At 44.3% G+C, this 21,875-nt stretch overlaps 1 protein-coding gene across 18 annotated transcripts in view; it reads left to right on the forward strand.

Moving 5' to 3' along the window:
• CCM2 (CCM2 scaffold protein) overlaps positions 1–21,875 on the forward strand; it is a 90,601-nt gene that overhangs the window by 23,604 nt on the left and 45,122 nt on the right. Inside the window, exon 1 of one of the 18 annotated variants that reach the window (XM_055347795.2) lies at positions 18,120–18,284. The exons of 15 other annotated variants lie outside the window; for them this stretch is intronic. In XM_055347795.2, coding sequence (XP_055203770.1) covers positions 18,273–18,284 — 12 coding nt within the window. In that variant the 5' untranslated portion in view covers positions 18,120–18,272. Of the gene's footprint in view, positions 1–18,119; positions 18,285–21,875 lie in introns of those variants that run through there. 2 more of the 18 variants (XM_055347789.2, XM_055347792.2) reach the window with 2 other exon arrangements.

Consider the following 21,875-nt stretch of genomic DNA (forward strand, 5'->3'; position numbering starts at 1 on the left):
CTCCCCAGCAGCTGGGATTACAGGCATGTGCCATCACGCCTGGCTAAGTTTTTGTATTTAGTAGAGATAGGGTTTCACCATGTTGGTGGGCCTGGTCTAGAACTCCTGACCTCAGATGATCCGCCCACCTCGGCCTCCCAAAGTGCTGGGATTATACTCATGAGCCACCCCGCCCGGCCTGGCTATACTTGTTTTATCCCATATCTAGCATTTGTTTATCACTGTACCTGCCCGTCAACTCATTTTATTTTTCTGATGCATTCCTCAATAAATTGCAGACATTGTTTCACTTTGATCTAAATACATTAGCATGCATGTCATTAACTAGGGTTCAATATTTGCTTACAGTTTTCTTTTGATGTAAAATTATGTAACAATGAAAACACACTTTTTTTTTTTTTTTAAAACAGGGTCTCACTGTGTCACAGAGGCTGGAGCGCGGTGGTGCAATCACGGCACACTGCAGCCTTGACTTCCCAGACTCAAGAGATCCTCCCGCCCCAGTCTCCTCAGTAGCTAGGACTAAATGGGTTTGTCACCATGCCCAGCTAATTTTTTTTATTTTTTGTAGAGACGAGGTCTCACTGTGTTGCCCAGGCTGGTCTTGAATTCCTGGGCTTAAGCAATCCTTCTGTCTCGGCCTGCCAAAGTGTTGGTATTACAGGCGTGAGCCACCGCTCCTGGCCAAATATACACATCTTCAGTGAATATTAGCTAAATTTTGACAAATGCATACTCCTACGTAACTGAAACCCCTACTGAGAAATAAAACATTACCTACCATCACTGAGAAAATTCCCTTATGCCCCTTAGAAAGTCCTTCCCCCAAGGTACTACTGTTCTGATTTTTTTCCACCATAGGTTAGTTTTGTTCATTCTAGAACTTCATACAGATGGATTCATACAGTATACATTGTGTTGTGCAGGGATCACTGTACTCAGCATAATGTTTTTGAGATTTATTCATATATTGCTGCATGTTTCAGTTGCTGAGTAATATTTTGTTGTATGTTTATGCTGTGATTTGTTTATTCATTTGTTGGAGATTTAGTTTCTTTCTAGTTTGTGTGTGTGTGTGTGTGTGTGTATATATATATATTTTGAGGCGGAGTTTTGCTCTTGTCACCCAGACTGGAATGCAATGGTGTGATCTCAGCTCACTGCAACCTCTGCCTCCTGGGTTCAAGCGATTCTCCTGCCTCAGCCTCCTGAGTAGCTGGGATTATAGGTGCCCGCCACGATGCCTGGCTAATTTTTGTATTTTTAGTAGAGATGGGGTTTCACCACGTTGGCCAGGCTGGTCTTGAACCCCTGACCTCAGGTGATACACTTGCCACGGCCTCCCAGTCTACTTTGTATTTTGAAAAAGCTGCTGTGAACATTTGTGAATGAGTCATTATGTGAACATGTTTTCATTTATTTTGGGTAAATACCTAATAATGGAATTGCTGAATTTTATGGGAACTATATGTTTAACTTTATAAGACACTGCCAAACTTTCTGCTAAATTTTTGTCTCCTAATTCTTTGTTTTTTTCTCTTCCCAGAGACAGGGTCTCATTCTGTAACCCAGGCTGGAGTGTAGTGGTGCAGTCAGAGCTCAGTATAACCTCAAACTCCTGCAGTTCTCATGCCTCAACCTCCCAAGTAGTTAGGACCATAGGTGTGTGCCACTATGCCCAGCTAAATTTTTTTTTTTTTTTTTGAGATGGAGTCTCACTCTTGTTGCTCAGGTTGGAGTGTAGTGGTGCGATCTCAGCTCACTGCAGCCTCTGCCTCCCAAGTTCTAGCGATTCTCATGCCTCAGCCTCCCCGGTAGCTGGGATTACAGGTGCCCGCCACCACACCCGGCTAATTTTTGTATTTTTAGTAGAGACGGGGTTTCACCATGTTGGCCGGGCTCCTCTCGAACTCCTGACCTCAGGTGATCCAGCTGCCTTGGCCTCCCAAAGTGCTGGGATTATAGGTGTGAGCCACTGTACCCAGCCTGGCTAATTTTAAAAAATTTTTATTTTTATTTTTTAATGGTTGCTTTATTTATTTATTTATTTATTTATTTATTTATTTATTTATTTACTGAGATGGAGTCTCACTCTGTTGCCCAGGCTGGGGTGCAGTGGCGTGATCTTGGCTCACTGCAACCTCTGCCTCCTGGTTTCAATCAATTCTTCTACCTCAGCCTCCCAAGTAGCTGAGATTACTGGTGCCCACCACTATGCCTGGCTAATTTTTGTATTTTTAGTAGAGGTGAGGTTTCAATATGTTGGCCAGGTTGATCTCAAATTCTTGATCTCAAGTGATCTGCCTGCCTTGGCCTCTCTAAAAGTGCTGAGATTATAGGTGTGAGCCATCGTGCCCTGCCCTGGCTAACTTTTTAAGAAGTTTTTGTAGAGTATCAGTATTTTAGTATGTTGTCCAGGGTGGTCTTGAACACCTGGCCTAAAGCCACCTTGGCCTCCCAAAGTGCTGGGATTACAGGCATGAGCCACTGCATCCAGCTAATCCTGTCAGTTATTGAGAGAGAGAGGGTGTTAAGTTCTCTAGTTATTATTTTGGATTTGTTTTTCCCTTTAGTTAGTTTTGGCTTCGTGTATTTTGAAGCTCTGTTGTTAAGTACATACACATTTAGGATCATAATAGCTTTTTTTTTTTTTTTTTTTTTTTGAGATGGAGTCTTTCTCTCTTACCCAGGCTGCAGTGTAGTGGTACGATCTTGGCTAACTGCAGCCTCCACCTCCTGGGTTCAAGTGATTCTCCTGTCTCAGCCTTCCGAGTAGCTGGAATTACAGGCATGCACCACCATGCCCAGCTAATTTTTGTATTTTTAGTAGAGACGGGGTTTTGCCATGTTAGCCAGCCTGGTCTTGAACTCCTGACCTCAGGTGATCCACCCGCCTCGGCCTCCCAAAGTGCTGGGATTACAGGTGTGAGCCACTGCTCCCAGCCCGTAATGTCTTGTTGAAATGAATCTTTTTCATTATGACATGACCATCTTTATTTCTAGTAAGACTTCTTGTCCCAATCTCTTGTCTGATATTAATATAGCCACACCACGTTCTTTTTTTGCCTTAGGGACTTTAGGAACTGCCGAAGAGTCTCGCTCTGTCGCCGAGGCTGGAGAGCAGTAGTATGATCATAACTCACTGCAGCCTTGAACTCCTGGGCTCAAGTGATCTTCCACCTCAGCCTCCCAGGTAGCTGGGAGTACAGGTGTGCGCCACCATGCCTGGCTAATTTTTTTTTTTTTAGAGATGGGGTCTCACTACGTTGCCCAGGTCGTCTCAAACTCCTGGCCTCAGTGATCCTCCTCAGCCTCCCGAGAAGCTGGGGTTACCGCCTTGAGCCAGCCACACCTGGCTACCCCACTTTCTTATGCTGCATGTTTGCATGATGTGTGTCTTTCAACAAGTCTGGAGTTTTAAACTGCATGCTTTATAAAGAGCATTTTGTTACAGCTTGCTTTTTTATCTAGTCTGATAGTTTCTGCCTTTTAATTGTGAAGTTTACATAATTGATGTCATCATGTTTAAGTCTATCATTTTGATATTTGTTTTCTCTTTCCCTTTGTGCTTTCTTCCTTTATTTCTCCTTTTTGATTATTTTTAACTCTGTTCTATTGCTACTGGCTTTTTGGCTGTAACTCCTCTATATATTGCTATATATATCCATGTCTTGTCACAGATTACCATCCATTAATATCATTTCTTTCTTGTACAGTGTAAGAACCTATCCGCAGTATCATTCCATTTGTACTCCCTCCTGTTTTTTGCACACTTTTTGGCATATATTTTCTTTCTATACGTGTTATAAATCTTACATTAGATTTTTTTTTTTGCTTTAAACAATCGACTTTTCACCTTTTTATATCGAAATGATTTAATTATATATACGTAGTAGATTTAAAGCACACAGAGTATATACAGAGTACACAGAGCCCTCATACACCTTCCACCCAGATCCCTCAAGTGTTAACATTTCTGAACCATTAAGAATAAACTGTAGACATAATGCCCCATGACCCTTTAACACTTCAACTGTACCTTCCTTGGTACAAGGACACTCTAACCACACCATTCTGACATCATTAAAATCAGGAAATTGACATCCATTTGATCTTGCTACGTAATTCATGACCCCACCCAGACTTGCTGATTGTTATGATACTTTCTTTATATAGCTCTAGGATCCATAGATTTTATAGATTTAGGATCATGTGTTGCATTTGGTTTGCATGTCTCTTTAGGCTCTTTGAACTTGAAATGGTTCCTAGTCTTTTCTTGTCTCTGATGATTGATATTTTTGAAGATTACAGATCAGTTAGTAGGATGTCTCTCAGTTGGGTCTGTTTTTTTCTCATGAGTTTATGTGTTTTTGATAGGACTGCCACACAGATGATGTATTCTTCTCATTGCATCATATCAGGGAAAATAATGTCGATTTGTCCCATGTTGGTGATGTTAACTGTGGTTACTTGGTTGAGATAGTCTTGCCAAGTTTCTTCATTTTAAAGTTCTTATTTATTCTTATTTTACTTACAAGACTGTAGTTCTCTAGTATCCTTATTTATTTTGAAGCTCAAATTGTCCCAAACTTAGCCAGTAGGAAGCACTTTAAGCTGACTCTGGTCTCTTATTTGTATTTTTATTTATTTTAATTGTTATTACTTTTTTTGAGATGGTGTCTTACTCTGTTGCCCAGGCCGGAGTGCAGTGGCACAATCTTGGCTCATTGCAACCTCTGCCTCCCAGGTTCAAGCGATTCTTCTGCCTCAGCCTCCCGAGCAGCTGGGATTTCAGGCGCCTGCCACCCACACCTGGCTAATTTTTGTATTTTTAGTAGAGACGGGGTTTCACCATTTTGGCCAGGCTGGTCTCGATCTCCTGACCTCGTGATCCACCCACCTCAGCCTCCCAAAGTGCTGGGATTACAGGCATGAACCACCGCGCCCGGCCTATTTTAATTTTTAATTGCAGTAAAAAAGCAAACGCATAACAAAATTTACTATCTTAACCTTTTAATTTTGGCCATGTTGCCCACGCTAGTCTTGAACTCCTGGGCTCAAGCTGTTCTCCCACCTCGGCCTCCCAAAGTGCTGGAATTACAGGGCTGAGCTATAACTCCTGGCCAGTCTTAACCTTTTTTTTTTTTTTTTTTTTTTGAGGTGGAGTCTTGCTTTATCACCCAGGCTGGAGTGCAATGGCGCCATCTTGGCTCAATCCAACCTCCACCTCCTGGGTTTAAGCGATTCTCCTGCCTCAGCCTCCCCAGTAGCTGGGATCACAGGCGTGCACCACCAAGCCCATCTAATTTTTGAATTTTTATTAGAGACGGGGTTTCGCCGTGTTGGCCAGGCTGGCTATGAACTCCTGACCTCGGCTGATCGGCCCACCTCAGCCTCCCAAAGTGCTGGAATTACAGGCGTGAGCCACCATGCCCGGCCAGTCTTAACCATTTTTAAGTGTACAGTTCAATAGCACCAAGAATATTCATGTTGTGCATCTGGCGTCTTTTTGACAAGCCCTTGTCTTTCTTTAAACACTTTCTTACATTTGCTAAAACAAGATGTTTCAGCTAATCTTGTTCTTTCCTGTCCCAGCCCTGGAACCAGACAGTCGTCCAAGGAGTCCTCCTTGCTTTTAGTGGAAATGGTATTTGGAAACCAAATAGCTCTTTTTCTGGATCTATTTATGTATTAAACATTAGAGTTCACACTGATACCTCTAATTCCAGTCCATGACACAGAATTTATTCCAGTCTTACCCTTTTCCACTTTTATACCTTGCTTTTCCAACTGTGAGAAATCTGGTTCCTGTTTTCTTCAGTGTATTTGCTTTTTTGCTCAGTCTCCCCATAGGTTAACACTCCTAGCTGTGCTAGGCAAACTCAGCTGAAGGCATGCTGCTGTTCCCTCCCCACAGTTTGCTGTTGGGCATGCTGTCCTAAAGCTGAACTAAGAAATATTCCCTTCCCCTTCCCCTTCCTGGATTCACTGGCCAAAAGCTTGGGTTTGATGAAAGGGAGGGGGAGGTGAGGATGAAAAAAGGGTAAAGGTCAGTTACACCGCTCAGCCCTGACCAACATGTTCCTGTGCCTTGCTGAACACATTGGCTTAAGCTGGGCCCTGGGTATCTCAATTTTCCCCATGTCTTGCATGTTGAGCCAGAGTTGGTCCCAGACATGCCTTCTCTAATCCTGTGGCATGTGTGCCAGTCCAGAGCTGGCCCAGGACATCCTGGTTCCTTAAGCGTGGCCCTGATGAAGGGGAAGGGATAGTGAGAAGATGCAGGATAAAAAGCCAGTTAGAGAGCTCATCTCTGGACATGCTTCCCGTCTTGTCCTTGACATGCATGCTGACCCACTGCTGGGCCTTGGGCATTCTGCCCTTTTCAGCTTGACAGACTGATACTGCCCCCACCCCCCCATCCAAGAGCCGCAATTTGACATTTTTAAAAGACCGAAGAAAAGAAAGAAAATTTATATTTTCTGTTTATCCCACTGTTTATCATTTTTAGCACTTTGATTTCCTCTGGAAAATTTCCATCTGGAATAATTTACCTTTGGCATTGTCAACTTAAAATTCAAGAAATGTACATATTTGGAAAGGATACTTTATTTCTTACAAAGAGTTGCAACCTGTAGGCTGGCCATCCCACAGGCTGGGAAGCGTAGCCTTTGGCAGAGCCTGAAAGGTAGGCACTTCAGAGGAGGAGGGGTTGGAGCAGGAATTTGTGCTGAATGGGTTGACCAAGTATATATATATTCAACAGGTTATAGGAGGAGTTATGAATATTCATGGAGGGGGTCCTGATGCATGTGTACTGAACAGACATGCAATTTATTTTATTTTATTTATTTTTTTTGAGACAGAGTTTCACTCTTGTTGCCCAGGCTGGAGTGCAATGGCGCGATCTTGGCTCATTGCAACCTCTACCTCCCAGGTTCAAGCGATTCTCCTGTCTCAGCCTCCTGAGTAGCTGGGATTACTGGCGCATGCCACCAGGCCTGGCTAATTTTTGTATTTTTAGTAGAGACGGGGTTTCATCATGTTGGTCAGGCTGGTCTCGAACTCCTGACCTCAGGTGATCCACTCGCCTCAGCCTCCCAAAGTGCTGGATTACAGGCATGAGCCACTGTGCCTAGCCCAAACATGCATCTTTTTTTTTTTTTGAGATGGAGTCTTGCTCTGTTGCCCAGGCTGGAGTGCAGTGGCGCGATCCTGGCTCACTGCAACCTCCACCTCCCAGGTTCAAGCGATTCTTCTGCCTCAGCCTCCCAAGTAGCTGGGATTACAGGCGTCTACCACCATGCCTGGCTAATTTTTGTATTTTTGGTAGAGACAGGGTTTCACCATGTTGACCAGGCTGATCTCTAACTCCTGGCCTCAAGTGATCTGACTGCCTCGGCCTTCCAAAGTGCTAGGATTACAGGTGTGAGCCACCTCGCTTGGCTAATTTTTTTTGTATTTTTAGGAGAGACGGGGTTTCACCATGTTAGCCAGGATGGTCTCAATCTCCTGACCTCGTGATCCACCTGCCTCGGCCTCCCAAAGTGCTGAGATTACAGGCGTGAGCCACTGCATCTGGCCCAAACATACATTTTTAAAAGAACTTTTAGGTTCAGGGGTACATGTGCAGGTTTGTTATATAGGTAAACATCTGTCATGGGGATTTGGTGTATAGATTATTTCATCACCCAGGTACTAAGCGTAGTATCTGACAGTTATTTTTTCCAGACAGGCATGTTCTTTGCATTCCATGTTCACTTTGAGGTGGAGACAACATTATATTCAGGCCCCATACCTCAAAAGGTGAAGCAAGGAGACAGGGCATTCAAGTGCACAGCCTCTATAAACTGGCTAGAACCAGTCTGTGGCTGGTGGTCTTCTTGTCAGGAGAGAGTTACTGAAGTCAGTCTCTTATACAGTCACAGCTATAGTTTTGGCTTGTGGAACAGGAGGTCAGTTGGCATCTGGTGGTGAGCTGCAGTTGTTTTCCTATTGCTTATCCAGGACAGTGCTTGTTTGGCTGCTAGAGAAAAAGAAGAACCCTGTGGCAGTTAGAACAGAGTTGATCTTGAAGAGTCAGACTGTGTGGCTGAATCCTTACCTGGCACGATCGTAGGTCTTGTTTGTAATTTGGTGTCTTTTTTTCCCCATGATCTTCATGAACACATGTAATTTGGTATTTTATTGCCACAGAGTCCATTCTGTCAGTTTTGTGGTCTCTATTTTAACATTAATGCTGGTCAGTTGTGCCTGAACTACAAAAGGGAGGGAATATAATGAGGTGTGTCCCAAGCCATCTTGTCATGGCTGGAACCAAAACAGGCTTTGTTCAGTCAGTTGGGGTGCTTAGGATTTTATTTTTAGTTCTTAGCCTGAAGACCTTGCTTAGAATATTTCATGGTGTAGGTCTGACACATTGTTTCACCTTTTATTATCTGAAAATACCTTCATTTCATCTTCATTTTTGAAGGATAGTTTTACAGCAGCAGTCCCCAACCTTTTTGGCACCAGGGACCGGTTTCGTGGGAGACAGTTTTTCCATAGACCAAAGTGGGGAAAAGGTTTTGGGATGAAACTGTTCCATATCATATCATCAGGCATTAGAGTCTCGTAAGGAGTGCGTAACCTAGATCCCTCCAACACACAGTTCAGGGTTTGTGCTCTTATGAGAATCTAATGCAGCCACTGATCTCACAGGAGGCGGGGCTCAGGTGGTAATGCTTGCTGGCCCTCCACTCACCTCCTGCTGTGTGCGGCCTGGTTCCTAACAGGCCATGGACCCAGACCAGTCTGTGGCCTGGGGGCTGGGGACCTCTGTTTTACAGGATATAGAATTCTAGGTTGACTGTTTTCTTTCAGCATTTTTTATTTATTTATTTATTTATTTATTTTGAGACGGAGTCTCGCTTTGTCACCCAGGCTGGAGTGCAGTGGCGTGATCTTGCTCACTGCAGCCTCCACCTCCTGGGTTCAAGTGATTCTTCTGCCTTAGCCTCCTGGGTAGCTGTGATTATAGGCACATACCACCACGCCCAGCTAATTTTTTTTGTATTTTTAGCAGAGACGGGGTTTCACCATGTTGATGGGGCTGGTCTTCAACTCCTGACCTCCAGTGATCTGCCTGCCTGAGCCTCCCAAGGCGTGAGCCACCATGCCCAGCTTCTTTCGGCATTTTAAAGATGAAGACTCATTATCTTCTGGCATCCATTTTTTCTCTTGAGAAGTTACCTGTCATTTTTGTTGTACTGAATGTCTTTTCTTTTATTTGACAGTTTTAAGAATTTCTTTTTTTTTTTTTTTGAGATGGAGTCTTATTCTGTCGCCAGGCTGGAGTGCAGTAGCACAATCTCAGCTTACTGCAACCTCTGCCTCCCAGATTCAAGTGATTCTCCTGCATCAGCCTCCCAAGTAGCTGGGATTACAGGCATGCACCACCATGCCAGGCTAATTTTTGTATTTTTAATAGAAATGTGGTTTTGCCATGTTGACCAGGCTGATCTCGAACTCCTGACCTCAGATGATCCGCCTGCCTGGGCCTCCCAGAGTGTTGGGATTATAGGCGTGAGCCACTGCGCCTGGCCTTTTTTTTTTTTTTTTTTTTTTGAGACAGAGTCTCACTCTGTTGGCCAGGCTGGAGTGCTGTGGCGTGATCTCGGCTCACTGCAACCTTGCAACCTTTGCCTCCCGGGTTCAAGTGATTCTCCTGCCTCAGCCTCCTGAGTAGCCGGGACTACAGGCATGCACCACTGTGCCCGGCTAATGAAAAAAGTTTTTTTTAATATAGATGGAATCTCAGTATGTTGCTCAGGCTGGTCTTGAACTCCTGGCCTCAAGCCATCCTCCTGCCTCCGCACCTGGCTGGGTTTTATACTTTGGTTTGGTAGATCAGTTTTGATCTTTGTCCTTACTCTTAGGGTAAATTTCTTAGTCCTGGAATGTATGTTTTACTCCTAAGATGTGGCCCTTGTGGGGTTTCAAATGGATAGTCTCAAGTGTTTAAGGTACTTATTAAGCCCCTTTAACTTGGCAGGACTTGGACTCCAAACTCTTATCTACCCTGCAGCTAGGGAGAGCTAAAATCCCAGCTTTTTTTTTTTGAGACAGATCTTGCTCTGTTACCCAGGTTAGAGTGCAATGGTGTGATCATAGTTTACTGTGACCTTAAACTTCTGGGCTCAAGCAGTTCTCCTACCTTAGCCTCCCAAGTAGGTAGGACTACAGGCATGCACTATCTGGCTAATTTTTATTTTTGTAGAAATGGGGTCTCACTATGTTGCCCAGGCTGGTTTCAAACTCCTGAACTCAAGTGATCTTCCTGCCTTGGCCGCCCAAAGTGCTGGGATTATAGGCATGAGCTCCCGCACCCAGCCATCAGCTTGCTCCTTCAACCTTCAAGCTATCGTGTCCTTTCTGGGCTTGTGGGAGTCTCACCTCCACTTACACAGTTCAGGGTTCAGCCAAAGATTTGAGGGGATCTTATACTCAGACTTTGGGTTCCTTTTTTAGTGGGTTCCTCCTTTCCTATATTTCCCTCTCAATTTCCAGCTTCTTTAGCAGTCTCAAATCCTCCTTTAACCTGTCAGGCCAATAAAATTGCAGCTTTTTTTTCTCTGCTCCACTCCTCTGAGACTGGGGCACACTCTCAGGAGTAAAGCAATATAAAAGTGGATCTTGCCCAGTGATGTTCCCTTCTTTCAAGGGTCATATAAATTTCAAGCTTCTTTTTTATTTCTTGTTTGTCTCCAGTGTCTTTAGAAGATTGTTTTTCACATTTTATCTAGAGTTCATAATCTTGGTCTGTGAGAAAGTTATTTTGATACAGTCTACTTCTCTCTTAAGGGAGTAAGAACTTCTTTGGGTTTATTTTTCCTTGACAGTGTGTTTTGGAGCTCTTTCATTATAGATATATAGTTTCTTTATTCTTCTTTAGGGTGGAATGGCATTTTTATCTGTGGGCTACTATATTTAAACAGCAGCCCTCCTATGGACTTTTAGGTTGTCATTTTGCTTAAAAAATAATGAAGCAATTAATTTTCTAACCTGTCATGTATGTAATGCATCTGTAGGATTAATTCCCGAAAATGCAATTGCTGGGAAACATATGTGCATTTGTAATTTTAGTAGATGTTAACAAATTGTTCTGTATGGTAGAACCAAGGTTTATTCTTTTTTTCTTTACCCACCTCTCAAGAGAACAGTTTTTATTAGGTGAAAGTGGTATTTGCTAAAAATTTTGAGTATTTTCCAAAATGAACTTGTTAGTTTTCTTACTAAAAAATACATTTGTATCTCAGAAGAAAGTAGCAAAATATATTATATGAAAAAAATCACACCCACTAGAAACAACTGTTATTAGAGTCTTTCACGTTGCTTTCCTTTCTGTGTACGCTTTTCTGTGTTAGCAGTAATAATACAGTCTTATTACCTTGGTATTTATTTCAAACACTTGCTTAGTGCCCACTGTGTAAAGAGCTTTTTGGGGAGCTGTCACTGCCTGCCTGAATCTCCCTCACTGTCTGCCTGAATCTCCCTCACTGTCTGAGGGTGGTCTTAGTGCTCATGAGGTCGAGAATATCGAGTGCTGTGTCAGAAGGGCAGAGGCCAGGTGGATTTAAAGCTGTTGCACCAAAGCCAGGTGTGGCGACATGCCTGTAGTCCCAGCCTACTCATGAGGCTGAGGTGGGAGGATGGCTTAAGCCTAGGAGTTAGAGAATGCAGTGAGCCATGATTATGCGACTGCACTGCAGCCTGGGTAATAGAGCGAGACCCTGTCTCTAAAAAATAAAAAAAATAATAAATAGGCTGGCACGGTGGCTCACGCCTGTAATCTCAGCACTTTGGGAGGCCGAGGCGGGCGGATCACCTGAGGTCAGGAGTTCAAGACCAGCCTGGCCAACGTGGTAAAACCCCCGACTCTACTAAAAATACAAAAATTAGCCAAGCATGGTGACACATGCCTGTAATCCCAGCTACTCAGGAGGCTGAGACAGGGAGAATTGCTTGAACCCAGAAGGTAGAGGTTACAGTGAGCTGAGATCGCGCCACTGCACTCCAATCTGGGCGACAGAGCGAGGCTCCTTCTCAAAAAAATAAAATAAAATAAAAAATAAATAAATAAAACTATGCATCAAGCACCATCTCCCTGTCCCCTGGGTATGCCTTTGGAAGTGCAGTTTGCAGAGTGAGTGAGATGAGGCAGGGGAGTAGGAGGAGGAGCTGAGGAGGAGAATGGGGCAGGGGAAGATGAGCCAGGGAGGAGGAGGAGGGGAGGAGAGGGGAAGGGATGAGAGAGGGAAGGAAGGTGGAGTCGTTGTTCCTGCTGTTGCCTTGCATGGCTGTGACAGCTGTTGAAGCTGTCTTCTCACAGTTTTGCACACTGTGGGTTATGATTCATTAGTGGCATGTGAAATCAACCATGTAGGTAGCAACCTTTTTTTCATGTAAGAATTTAAAGGATACAAGTATAAAGTTAAAGAACTTAAGGAAAAATTTTGCTAGATTCATTTTGAATTAGAGCTGTCATGTATTTCTTAGCTATCTGCATGGAAAACACCTAGAAGCAATGACAGTCCAATAGCAGTGAGCACACCTAGGACTTTATTGTAGTCTGAATTGTATGTCAAGTAGTGTGGTTACAGTAAGTGAGGGGATGTAGCTTTTTGCTACAAAATCTGTACTTTGGAAGGTGAATGTGAAGCAATGAGAACAAATGGAGATTATTAATTTGTGCTGTGGTTGGTGTTCAGAATTAGGCCACATTTTAGTATGTTTCATGTGGGGATCATTATTTTTTTTTGGACCAGCTTTTTTTTTTTTTTTTTTTTTTTTTTTTTTTGAGATGGAGTCTTGCTCTGTCGCCCAGGCTAGAGTGGAGTGCAGTGGTGCGATCTCGGTTGACTGCAAACTCCGCCTCCCGGGTTCACGCCATTCTCCTGTCTCAGCCTCCCGAGTAGCTGGGACTACAGACGCCCACCACCGTGCCCGGCTAATTTTTTGTATTTTTAGTAGAGACGGGGTTTCACCGTGTTAGCCAGGATGGTCTCGATCTCCTGACCTCGTGATCCGCCCACCTCGGCCTCCCAAAGTGCTGGGATTACAGGCATGAGCCACCGCGCCTGGCCTTTTCTTTAGAGTTTCTGATGAATTGCTTTTTTTTTTTCTTTCAAAAGAAACATTAAATTAAAAAAAATTTCAGTAGCTTTTGGGGTACAAGTGGTTTTTGGTTACATGGGTGAATTGTATAGTGATGAAGTCTGGCTTTTATTTTATTTTTTGAGACGGAGTCTCATTCTGTTGCCCAGGCTGGAGTGCAGTGGTGCGATCTCGGCTCACTGCAACCTCTGCCTCCCGACCTCAAGCGATTCTCCTACCTCAGCCTCTCGAGTAGCTGGGATTACAGGTGCCCACCACCACACCTGGCTAATTTTTATATTTTTAGTAGAGACGGGGTTTCACCATGTTGGCCAGGCTGGTCTCAAACTCCTGACCTTAAGTGATCTACCCACCTCGGCCTCCCAAAGTGCTGGGATTACAGGCATGAGCCACCTCACCCTGCAAGTCTGGGCTTTTAGTGTACCCATCACCCAAAAAGCGTACATTGTATCCAGTAGATAATTTTTCATCCCTCACCTCCCTCCCACTTTCTCCCTAAGTCTCCAGTGTCCATTATATCACTCTGTATGCCTTTGTGTACCCATAGTTTAGCTCCCGCTTATAAGTGAGAACCATGCCTGGCCCAAACTTCTTTTTAAAAATGTTCTAATAAAACTTTATTTACGGCTGGGCGCGGTGGCTCACGCCTGTAATCCCAGCACTTTGGGAGGCTGAGGAGGGTGGATCATCTGAGGTGAGGAGTTCGAGACCAGCCTGGCCAACATGGCGAAGCCCCATCTCTACTAAAAATACAAAAATTAGCCGGGTGTGGTGGTGCGCGTCTGTAATCCCAGTTACTTGGAAGCCTGAGGCGGGAGAATCGCTTGAACCTGGGAGGTGGAGGTTGCAGTGAGCTGAGATCGTGCCACTGCACTCCAGCCTGGATGACAGAGTGAGACTCCGTCTCAAAAAACAAAACTAACAACAACAACAACAAAACACAAGAAAACCCCACTTTATTTACAAAAACAGGTGGCTTGCCTGTGTGGTACAGTTTACTCAGCCTTTTTCTAGAGAATGCCTTGTTATTGTGAATGAGATTCAGTTTTATTATGGTAGGCAGTGAGATTACTGGGAAATCTTTTTTTTTTTTTTGTCCTGTGCGTCTTTGTTTAGTCATTATTTTGATAGCTCTGTATCCGTTTTTTTTTTTTTTTTTTATGAGACAGAGTTTTTCTCTTGTTGTCCAGGCTGGAGTGCAATGGCACAATCTTGGCTCACAATCTTGGCAACCTCCGCCTCCCAGGTTCAAGCGATCCTCCTGCCTCAGTCTCCGTAGTAGCTGGGGTTACAGACATGTGCCACCACGCCCTGCTAATTTTGTATTTTTAGTAGAGTTGGGGGTTTCTCCATGCTGGTCAGGCTGGTCTCGAATTCCTGACATCAGGTGATCCTCCTGCCTCGGCCTTCCAAAGTGCTGGGATTACAGGCATGAGCCACCGCACCCGGCCTCAGTATCAGTTTTGAATTTAGTTCTGGGTGTTTTCCTTACACCTAAAGTGTGGACTTTTTGGATTTCTACTGAGTAGCCAGTTCAGCAAAGTCTCTTCAGCTGATTATAATGTTCAGGAAAGCCTCTTCAGCTGATAATAACTTCTGGCATCACCATTCAGCAGTCAGTCAAACATTAAATGATTACCTGTAGGCATTGTGGAGTTTCATCTCTGCATGTCCAGGCCAGCCCTTAGTCAAGGCCCAAGAAACGTGTTTTTATCGTCAAGAACTTCTAGGCTCTTAGTTTACATAATGGAATCTTCTAGATTTTCCTTTGTTTGCTTGCTGAACACTGTCATTGTCACCCTGGGATTTCTTTTCTCTGCTTCCTGGGTTGGTTCCACCATTTCTTGGAGTCCACATCTTTTTCTCTCTTGGATCCTCCTCCTCTTGCTGGGAGTAGATCCTCTAGTATGTTTTTCAAAAGGGGGTTTTTAGAGTGTAAAGATCCCAAGGCACTTCAGGTGTGAAAATAACTATTTTGCACCTTGATTGACAGTTTGGTTTTAAATTAACTTCCAGATTTAAATTAATTTCCACACAGAATTTTAAAGGGATTACCATATTCCCATTTATCATGATACATCTGATGCTGATCTGAGTCTTACTGCTTTTACAGGTACTTTTTTTTGCATTTTCTTATTGGAAACCTAAGAGTCTCTTGAAATTCTTCAGTTTTATGAAGATGAGTAAGTGTTTAGGGTTTGTCTCTTACATTCAGCCTACTTGTTACTGTGCTTTTTCTGTCCATAAAATTGAGTTCATCGTAGTTGTCTTCTGATATTTGTGTCCCTCTTTGATTCTGCCTGCTCTTATTCTCCTCTTAGGAAACTGTTAGACTCGATGGACCCAGCTTCTGTGGCCTTTAATTTTTCTCACGTTAAACTTTTTACCTTTTCACTTTATGTTCTAAGACAGGGTTGGCAAACTTCATGTAAAGGACCAGATAGTAAATATTTCAGGCTGTGTGGGCCAGGGGGCAAAATTGAGGCCATTAAGTAGGTATTTATATAAGAGAGAAAGCAAATTTTCATAAATTTTTTTATTGATGAAATTCAAGGTATAATAATTGAGTACAATTTTTTGTAATATGGTTCTACTACTGAGAATGGAATTCTTTTTGGGGGCTAACATTTTGCTTAATCAGGGTTCAAAGTTGGTGATTCCCTTTATCGAATTGGTGGCAAATGTTCATCTGTAAAACATTTGCAGCTGTGGCCATCAGCAGCAGGCAGGCATTGGCCAACCCCGCAGTTCTCCTTCACATCATTCTTTGGGCTCTCCGCTGTGTCCTTGTTATTATTCTATGAATTTTTTATTTTGGCAGTCATATTTGTAATTTCTAAGATATATTTCTTGTTCTCTGTTCTTTTTCTTTTTCTTTTTTTTGAGATGGAGTTTCACTCTTGTTGCCCAGGCTGGAGTGCAATGGCATGATCTCACCTCACCGCAACCTCCGCCTCCTGGGTTCAAGTGATTCTCATGCTTCAGCCTCCTGAATAGCTGGGATTAACAGGCATGCGCCATCACGCCCAGCTAATTTTGTGTTTTTAGTAGAGATGGGGTTTCTCCATATTGGTCAGTCTGGTCTCAAACTTCTGACCTCAGGTGATCTTCCCACCTCAGCCTTCCAAAACGCTGGGATTACAGGCGGGAGCCACTGTGCCCGGCCGTTTTCTCTTTTTCATAGCTGTCTGGTCTTATTTTATGGATGCAGTTCTTCTCAAGTGTCTCTAAATATACTAGCTAGAATGTAGGTTCCTGTGCCTGTCTCTTCCCATTTGTTCTTTGGCTTTTCTCTCTCATGCTGACCGTGGGGATCACTGTGTTTGTGAGGGAAGGTTGGGGTTGACTAGTGTTCAGAGCATGTGGGTTTTCTTTTTAGTCATGTCTGTTTCCCTGGAATCCTTCCCCTCCCTGCAGTAGCCAAAATAGAGGTGAGGCTGCTCAGCTGAGTGGCACCTCTTTCTGTATCTCACTCCTGGTTTGCCTTTTTCCCTTTGAGCCTGCCTGAAGGTCAGGGTCAGCTGGTTCTGCCCTGTATAGGCAACTTTTAGAAAGGAGCAATCTGAAATTGTGACTCTACTCTGGTTTTTAAAGACAGAAAGTGACAGTCCAGTTAATACTGGATGTTGACTCAAATCTAGTTCTGATGCTGCTTTTCCAACTTTATGACAGTTTCTACATCTGTGGTATATGGAATAATAATTGAAGTACTAAATTATTATTCTGAAGCAATCAGTCTTTTTGGAATCAAGAAATATTAAACTTTATTTGTTACAGGTTAATGAAATAGAACTGTATGAAAGTACCATTTTTATAGCCAAAACACTGTTGAAAATCAGCACTTTGATTTGGTTCAACCTAATATTTAAAAAATTGTATTGTAATTGTTATGTTTATTGATCTGTGAATATAGTCACTCTAACCAGATTTTTTTTTTTTTTTTTTTTTTTTTTGTGATGGAGTCTCACTCTGTCACCCAGGCTGGAGTGCAATGGCGCTATCTTGGCTTACTGGAACCTCTGCCTCCCAGGTTCAAGCGATTCTCCTGCCTCAGCCTCCCAAGTAGCTGGGATAATAGGTGCCCACCACCACGCCCGGCTAATTTTTCTACTTTTAGTAGAGACGGGGTTTCACCGTGTTGGCCAGGCTGGTCTCGAACTCTTACCTCAGGTGATCCACCTGCCTCAGCCTTCTAAAGTGCTGGGATTACAGACATGAGCCACCGCAGCCAGCCAACCAGAGTATTTAATTAAGTAGCCCTCCCTATTTGCAAGCCATTCTGGAATTTTCAGAGTTCTAAGAGCCTTCACCAGCAACAGATCCAACTTCTGCTTTTCTAGATTAGGAAATTTGCCTTGAAGAAGTGAGCTTGGCCAGAGGCACCCTGTTTAATTTCAAAGTGCTGCTGACTCAAACTCATGAATCCTGGAGGCAGGTAGAGGCACTTGTAGGCTGAGGACCCGTAGAGCCCAGTGTGCCCTGCCCAAGCCCCACCTGGGAATGGAGTTATCTCTGTAAAGATCTTGCTGCCTTTGAGCAAGCACTGCAAACGGGGTGACTGGAACAGCCTTGTCGCGTGTTTCCACCCTTCATATGAGGCAGGTACCATGGGTCTTCACCAACAGCACGGCCTGTTGTCTCCAGGAAATGGTAGCCCCTCACAGTGCTTTCTGTCTGCTTGTTTAGCTTTGGCATTTGAATGTGCAGAATGGTGGACTTTGAAATTAATGTCCTTCCGTTGACTGCAGAGTTTCTGCTGGAAATGCAGGGAGGCTGCCTGTGGGGTTCGCGTGCTGTGGGAAGTAGGGAAAATGAGCTGGTTTACTTTGTGTCTTTTTGTGCATGCAGACGGTTTGGATTTTGCCAACAGTTTCTGGGTGCTGCCTGCTTTTTCAACTTTTAAAAAATTGTAAACAGCTTCAGTGGCTTTGCAGAAGGAAGCTGTGGTTTCTGGTCTTCCTGTTCAGTCATGTTTTTTTCAGAGGGAGGGCTAACATCTGGCCATATTTTTCAACAAATTCAGAAGTGAATAGAGAATACATAGTAGCTGTCGGCAGAGGAGGAACCAGAATCTCTCCAAAGAAATTCCTCAAACAGAATTTCACACAGGGTATTCCATGGAGAATGAGGTAGGTGCAAGTCCAGTGTGGAAAGCGCCATTTAGAATGATGGTGTCAGTCCCTTGTGGGTGGCTTTCATGGCTGCTTCCCAGGGCTTGCCCATTGTGAGCTAGGGTAGCGCAGTCTCCATGACCCCTGCTTTGGGAGGATGGGGTGGGTGGAGGGTTCATTTGCTGGCTTCCTGGTCTGAGACCCTGTGGCAAGGGGCATGTATGGAGAAGTGCCGTTCCATCCAGGTGGGGTGTATAGGTTGTTGGATTCATCCATCTTGACTCAAGGAAGAAGAAGCCACAGGTTTTACATCTTCCAGGGAGAAGTAATTTTCCTATGGATTTGTGGTCAGTTGGGACCCAAGAGCTTGGCTGAAAAATGAGGTAGAGAGATGGCCAAGCAAGAGAGCACCCAAAGCTGGAATTTCATCCACGAAGCCTGCAACACTAGTGGGGTGCTGCTTAAGACTCCACCAGCATGGATCCTGGCCACCACCAGTGTGGCCTCCTGTGGGCACTAAGGTGCCTGTGCCTTTCTCACTGAAGCAAACAGGCAGTAGTGGGCAGAGCTCTGGTTCCCCTTGAAATTCACTCTGTCAGCCGGGTACAGTGGCTTATGCCTGTAATCCTAGCACTTTGGGAGGTGGAGGTGGGTGGATCAGGAGGTCAGGAGATCAAGACCATTCTGGCTAACATGGTGAAACCCCGTCTATACTAAAAATACAAAAAATTTGCCGGGTGTGGTGGCACGCACCTGTAATCCCGGCTATTTGGGAGGCTGAGGCAGGAGAATCACTTGAACCCGGGAGGTGGAGGTTGCAGTCAGCCGAGATTGCGCCACTGCACTCCAGCCTGGGTGACAGAGTGAAACTCCGACTCAAAAAAAAAAGAAAGAAATTAGCTGTGTCCTGAGATGCGGGTGCACACCGGCTGTGTCATACTCATCATTTAGGCCTCTCCAGCACTGAGGAAAGGTCCTTTTTCCATTGGTAGGCACCAAAGCACTAAAAAAAAAAAAAAAAAAGCTAATCTGTCAACTGACACTGCAGGGAGTGCTGGAAGTTTGTGGAAATTCAGATAGGCAGGGGTGCAATGTGGGTGTCCACAGAGGAGTTCTTTGTCATGGAGCTTGTAGGAGGGATTTGTCGTAGTGCCTCCAATGTGCACCTTAGGTAGTGTGATTTATGAAGATGGCAGGTGTCTCTCTGGGACTATAGCCTATTACTGTCCAGCTGGACAGAATCATCGCTCCAGGTTCCACTGTCTTCTCAGACCCAGGCACTGAGTTTGGTGCCTCTTCCAGTCATTCTCCCTCATTCCTGCTGGGCCCTCATGTGGCTGTGCAGTTGTGGTTTGTCTGTCTCCCTCTTTAGACTGGGAGTTCCCTGGGGGCAGGGACGGTGGCTCCTACAGCCCCAGTGTCTGGCGCATAGTGAATACTCATGAGATGTACTGAATGTTGGCCTTAAGGATACCTAGGCCTTTTTATAATACTTTAAACATCTTTGTTCAGAGGCGGTTTTGTTTTATTAGATAAAACCCACCTTGTAGTTTATTCATAAGGGTTAAATAATTTGCGCAAATGAAAATGCCTGAACCCTGTAGCAGAGACATGCTGGGTACTGCTCAGTGTGACTAAGTGTTCTTCTCTTTCTTCCTTCATAGACTTTTTAGCACTTTCTCCAGAGTAATACTGAGCTCAATGTTTTGCATGGAGAATGCAGCTAGAAGGTATAGCCATACTATTTACTTTGGTCCCCAAGTAGAGGCCACTGTCTCATGAGTCTGCTTTTGCTGGTTCTTTTAGTGGATTCATTTTTCCTTGTAAATTAATAAAGAAGTGCCCTGACTTATAAGTTAGTTTCTGAGAATTTGTTGAGTAGACCCAGTTACTCCAGATCCTGTTCACTCAAGTAAGCTGATAATGTTGAGCTTCAGATCTAACAAAACTCAAGACCCGCAGTTGGCATCTGAGGGCCAGCCTTGCCCAGAGCCTGAGCCTTGGCTTTGTGTGAGGAGGGCATTCTCACTAGATAAGCCCTAGTAGGCCAGATTTAGTTTTAGTTTTTTAACTCAGAAGTACATTTTAGGTTTCCAACTTTAAGAGTTGTTTTAAGCTTAAGACGTAAACTTTGTAAGAATTTGTAAGGATCTAGGCATCTTCCAGAGTGAGTTTAGAAAGTTCTGTACAGTTATCTGAGGTGGCATATATTCCATATGGATGTCTTTGCACAGCGCTGCATGGTGACTCAGATCCCTGTGTTCCCTCCTCCTGGCTCCGTACTGTGGACTCTGGCAGGTCCCTTCAACCCTCACAGCCTCAGTTTCTTCAGGAGAGACTTAGGCTGGGATAGACCCCACACCTCACTTTGGTGCTGGGACTCCATTCATGGAAGAGAAATAGCACTTAGCCTGGTTTCCTTCTGGGGACTGAATTGGTCCTTTGGTCTCTGAGGTTCAAAGGTGACAAGATCATTTAGTGGTGATGAACAGGCGTACTCAATCAAACACATGTTGAATGAAGAATGGTTGCCTGGGCTAATCCCACCTTTTAAATTCTATGTGTCCATCTATATAGTACATTCTAGTGAGTTAAAGAACCCGTGATGGTTTACTGGAATCCTGATTCTGTACATTAAAAATATTCTAAACCATTTAATTATTTCCCTCGTTCCTTCCAGACAGGGTCTCACTCTGTTGCCTAGGCTGAGTGCAGTGGTGTGATCACAACTCACTGCAGCCTCAACCTCCCAAGCTCAAGTGATCCTTCCACCTCAGCCTCCTGAGTACCTGGAACTACAGGCTAATTTTTAATATTTTTTAGAGACAGGTCTCGCTATGTTGTCCAGGCTGGTCTTGAACTCCTGGCCTCAAGCGATCCTCTTGCCTTGGCCTCCCAAAGTGTTGGAATTACAGGTATGAGCCACTGTGCCTGCCCTCAATTTATTTTATTTATTTTTTTCTTGAGACAGAGTCTCGCTCTGTCACCCAGGCTGGAGTGCAGTGGCGTGATCTTGGCTTACTGCAACTGCTACCTCCCAGGTTCAAGCAATTCTCCTGCCTCAGCCTCCCAAGTAGCTGGGACTACAGGTGTGCACCACCATGCCCAGCTAATTTTTGTATTTTTAGTAGAGATGGGGTTTCACCATGTTGGCCAGGGTGGTCTTGAACATCTGACCTCAGCTGATCCACCCGCCTCAGCCTCCCAAAGTGCTGTGATTACAGGTGTGAGTCACTGCACCTGGCCTTGATTTATTTTTTAACTAGAACTTTCCTTTAAATTTATTTTCTTTCTTTTTTTAGATTTAAAGAGAACAGGGCCTTGCCCAGGTGCAGTGGCTTACACCTGTAATCCCAGCACTTTGGGAGGCCGAGGTGGGTAGATCACTTGAGGTCAGGAGTTTGAGACCAGCCTGGCCAACATGGCGAAACCCCATCTCTATAAAAATACAAAAATTAGCCAGGTGTGGTGGTGCACACCTGTAATCCCAGATACTCGGGAGGCTGAGGCAGGAGAATCGCTTGAGCCCGGGAGGTGGAGGTTGCAGTGAGCTGAGATCACACCACTGTACTCCAGCCTGGGCTGTATAGTGAGACTCCAGGTCAAAAA

The sequence above is a fragment of the Gorilla gorilla genome, chromosome 6 (genome assembly GCF_029281585.2).
Source record: "Gorilla gorilla gorilla isolate KB3781 chromosome 6, NHGRI_mGorGor1-v2.1_pri, whole genome shotgun sequence".
In the NCBI taxonomy this organism is placed as follows: Eukaryota; Metazoa; Chordata; class Mammalia; order Primates; family Hominidae; genus Gorilla; species Gorilla gorilla.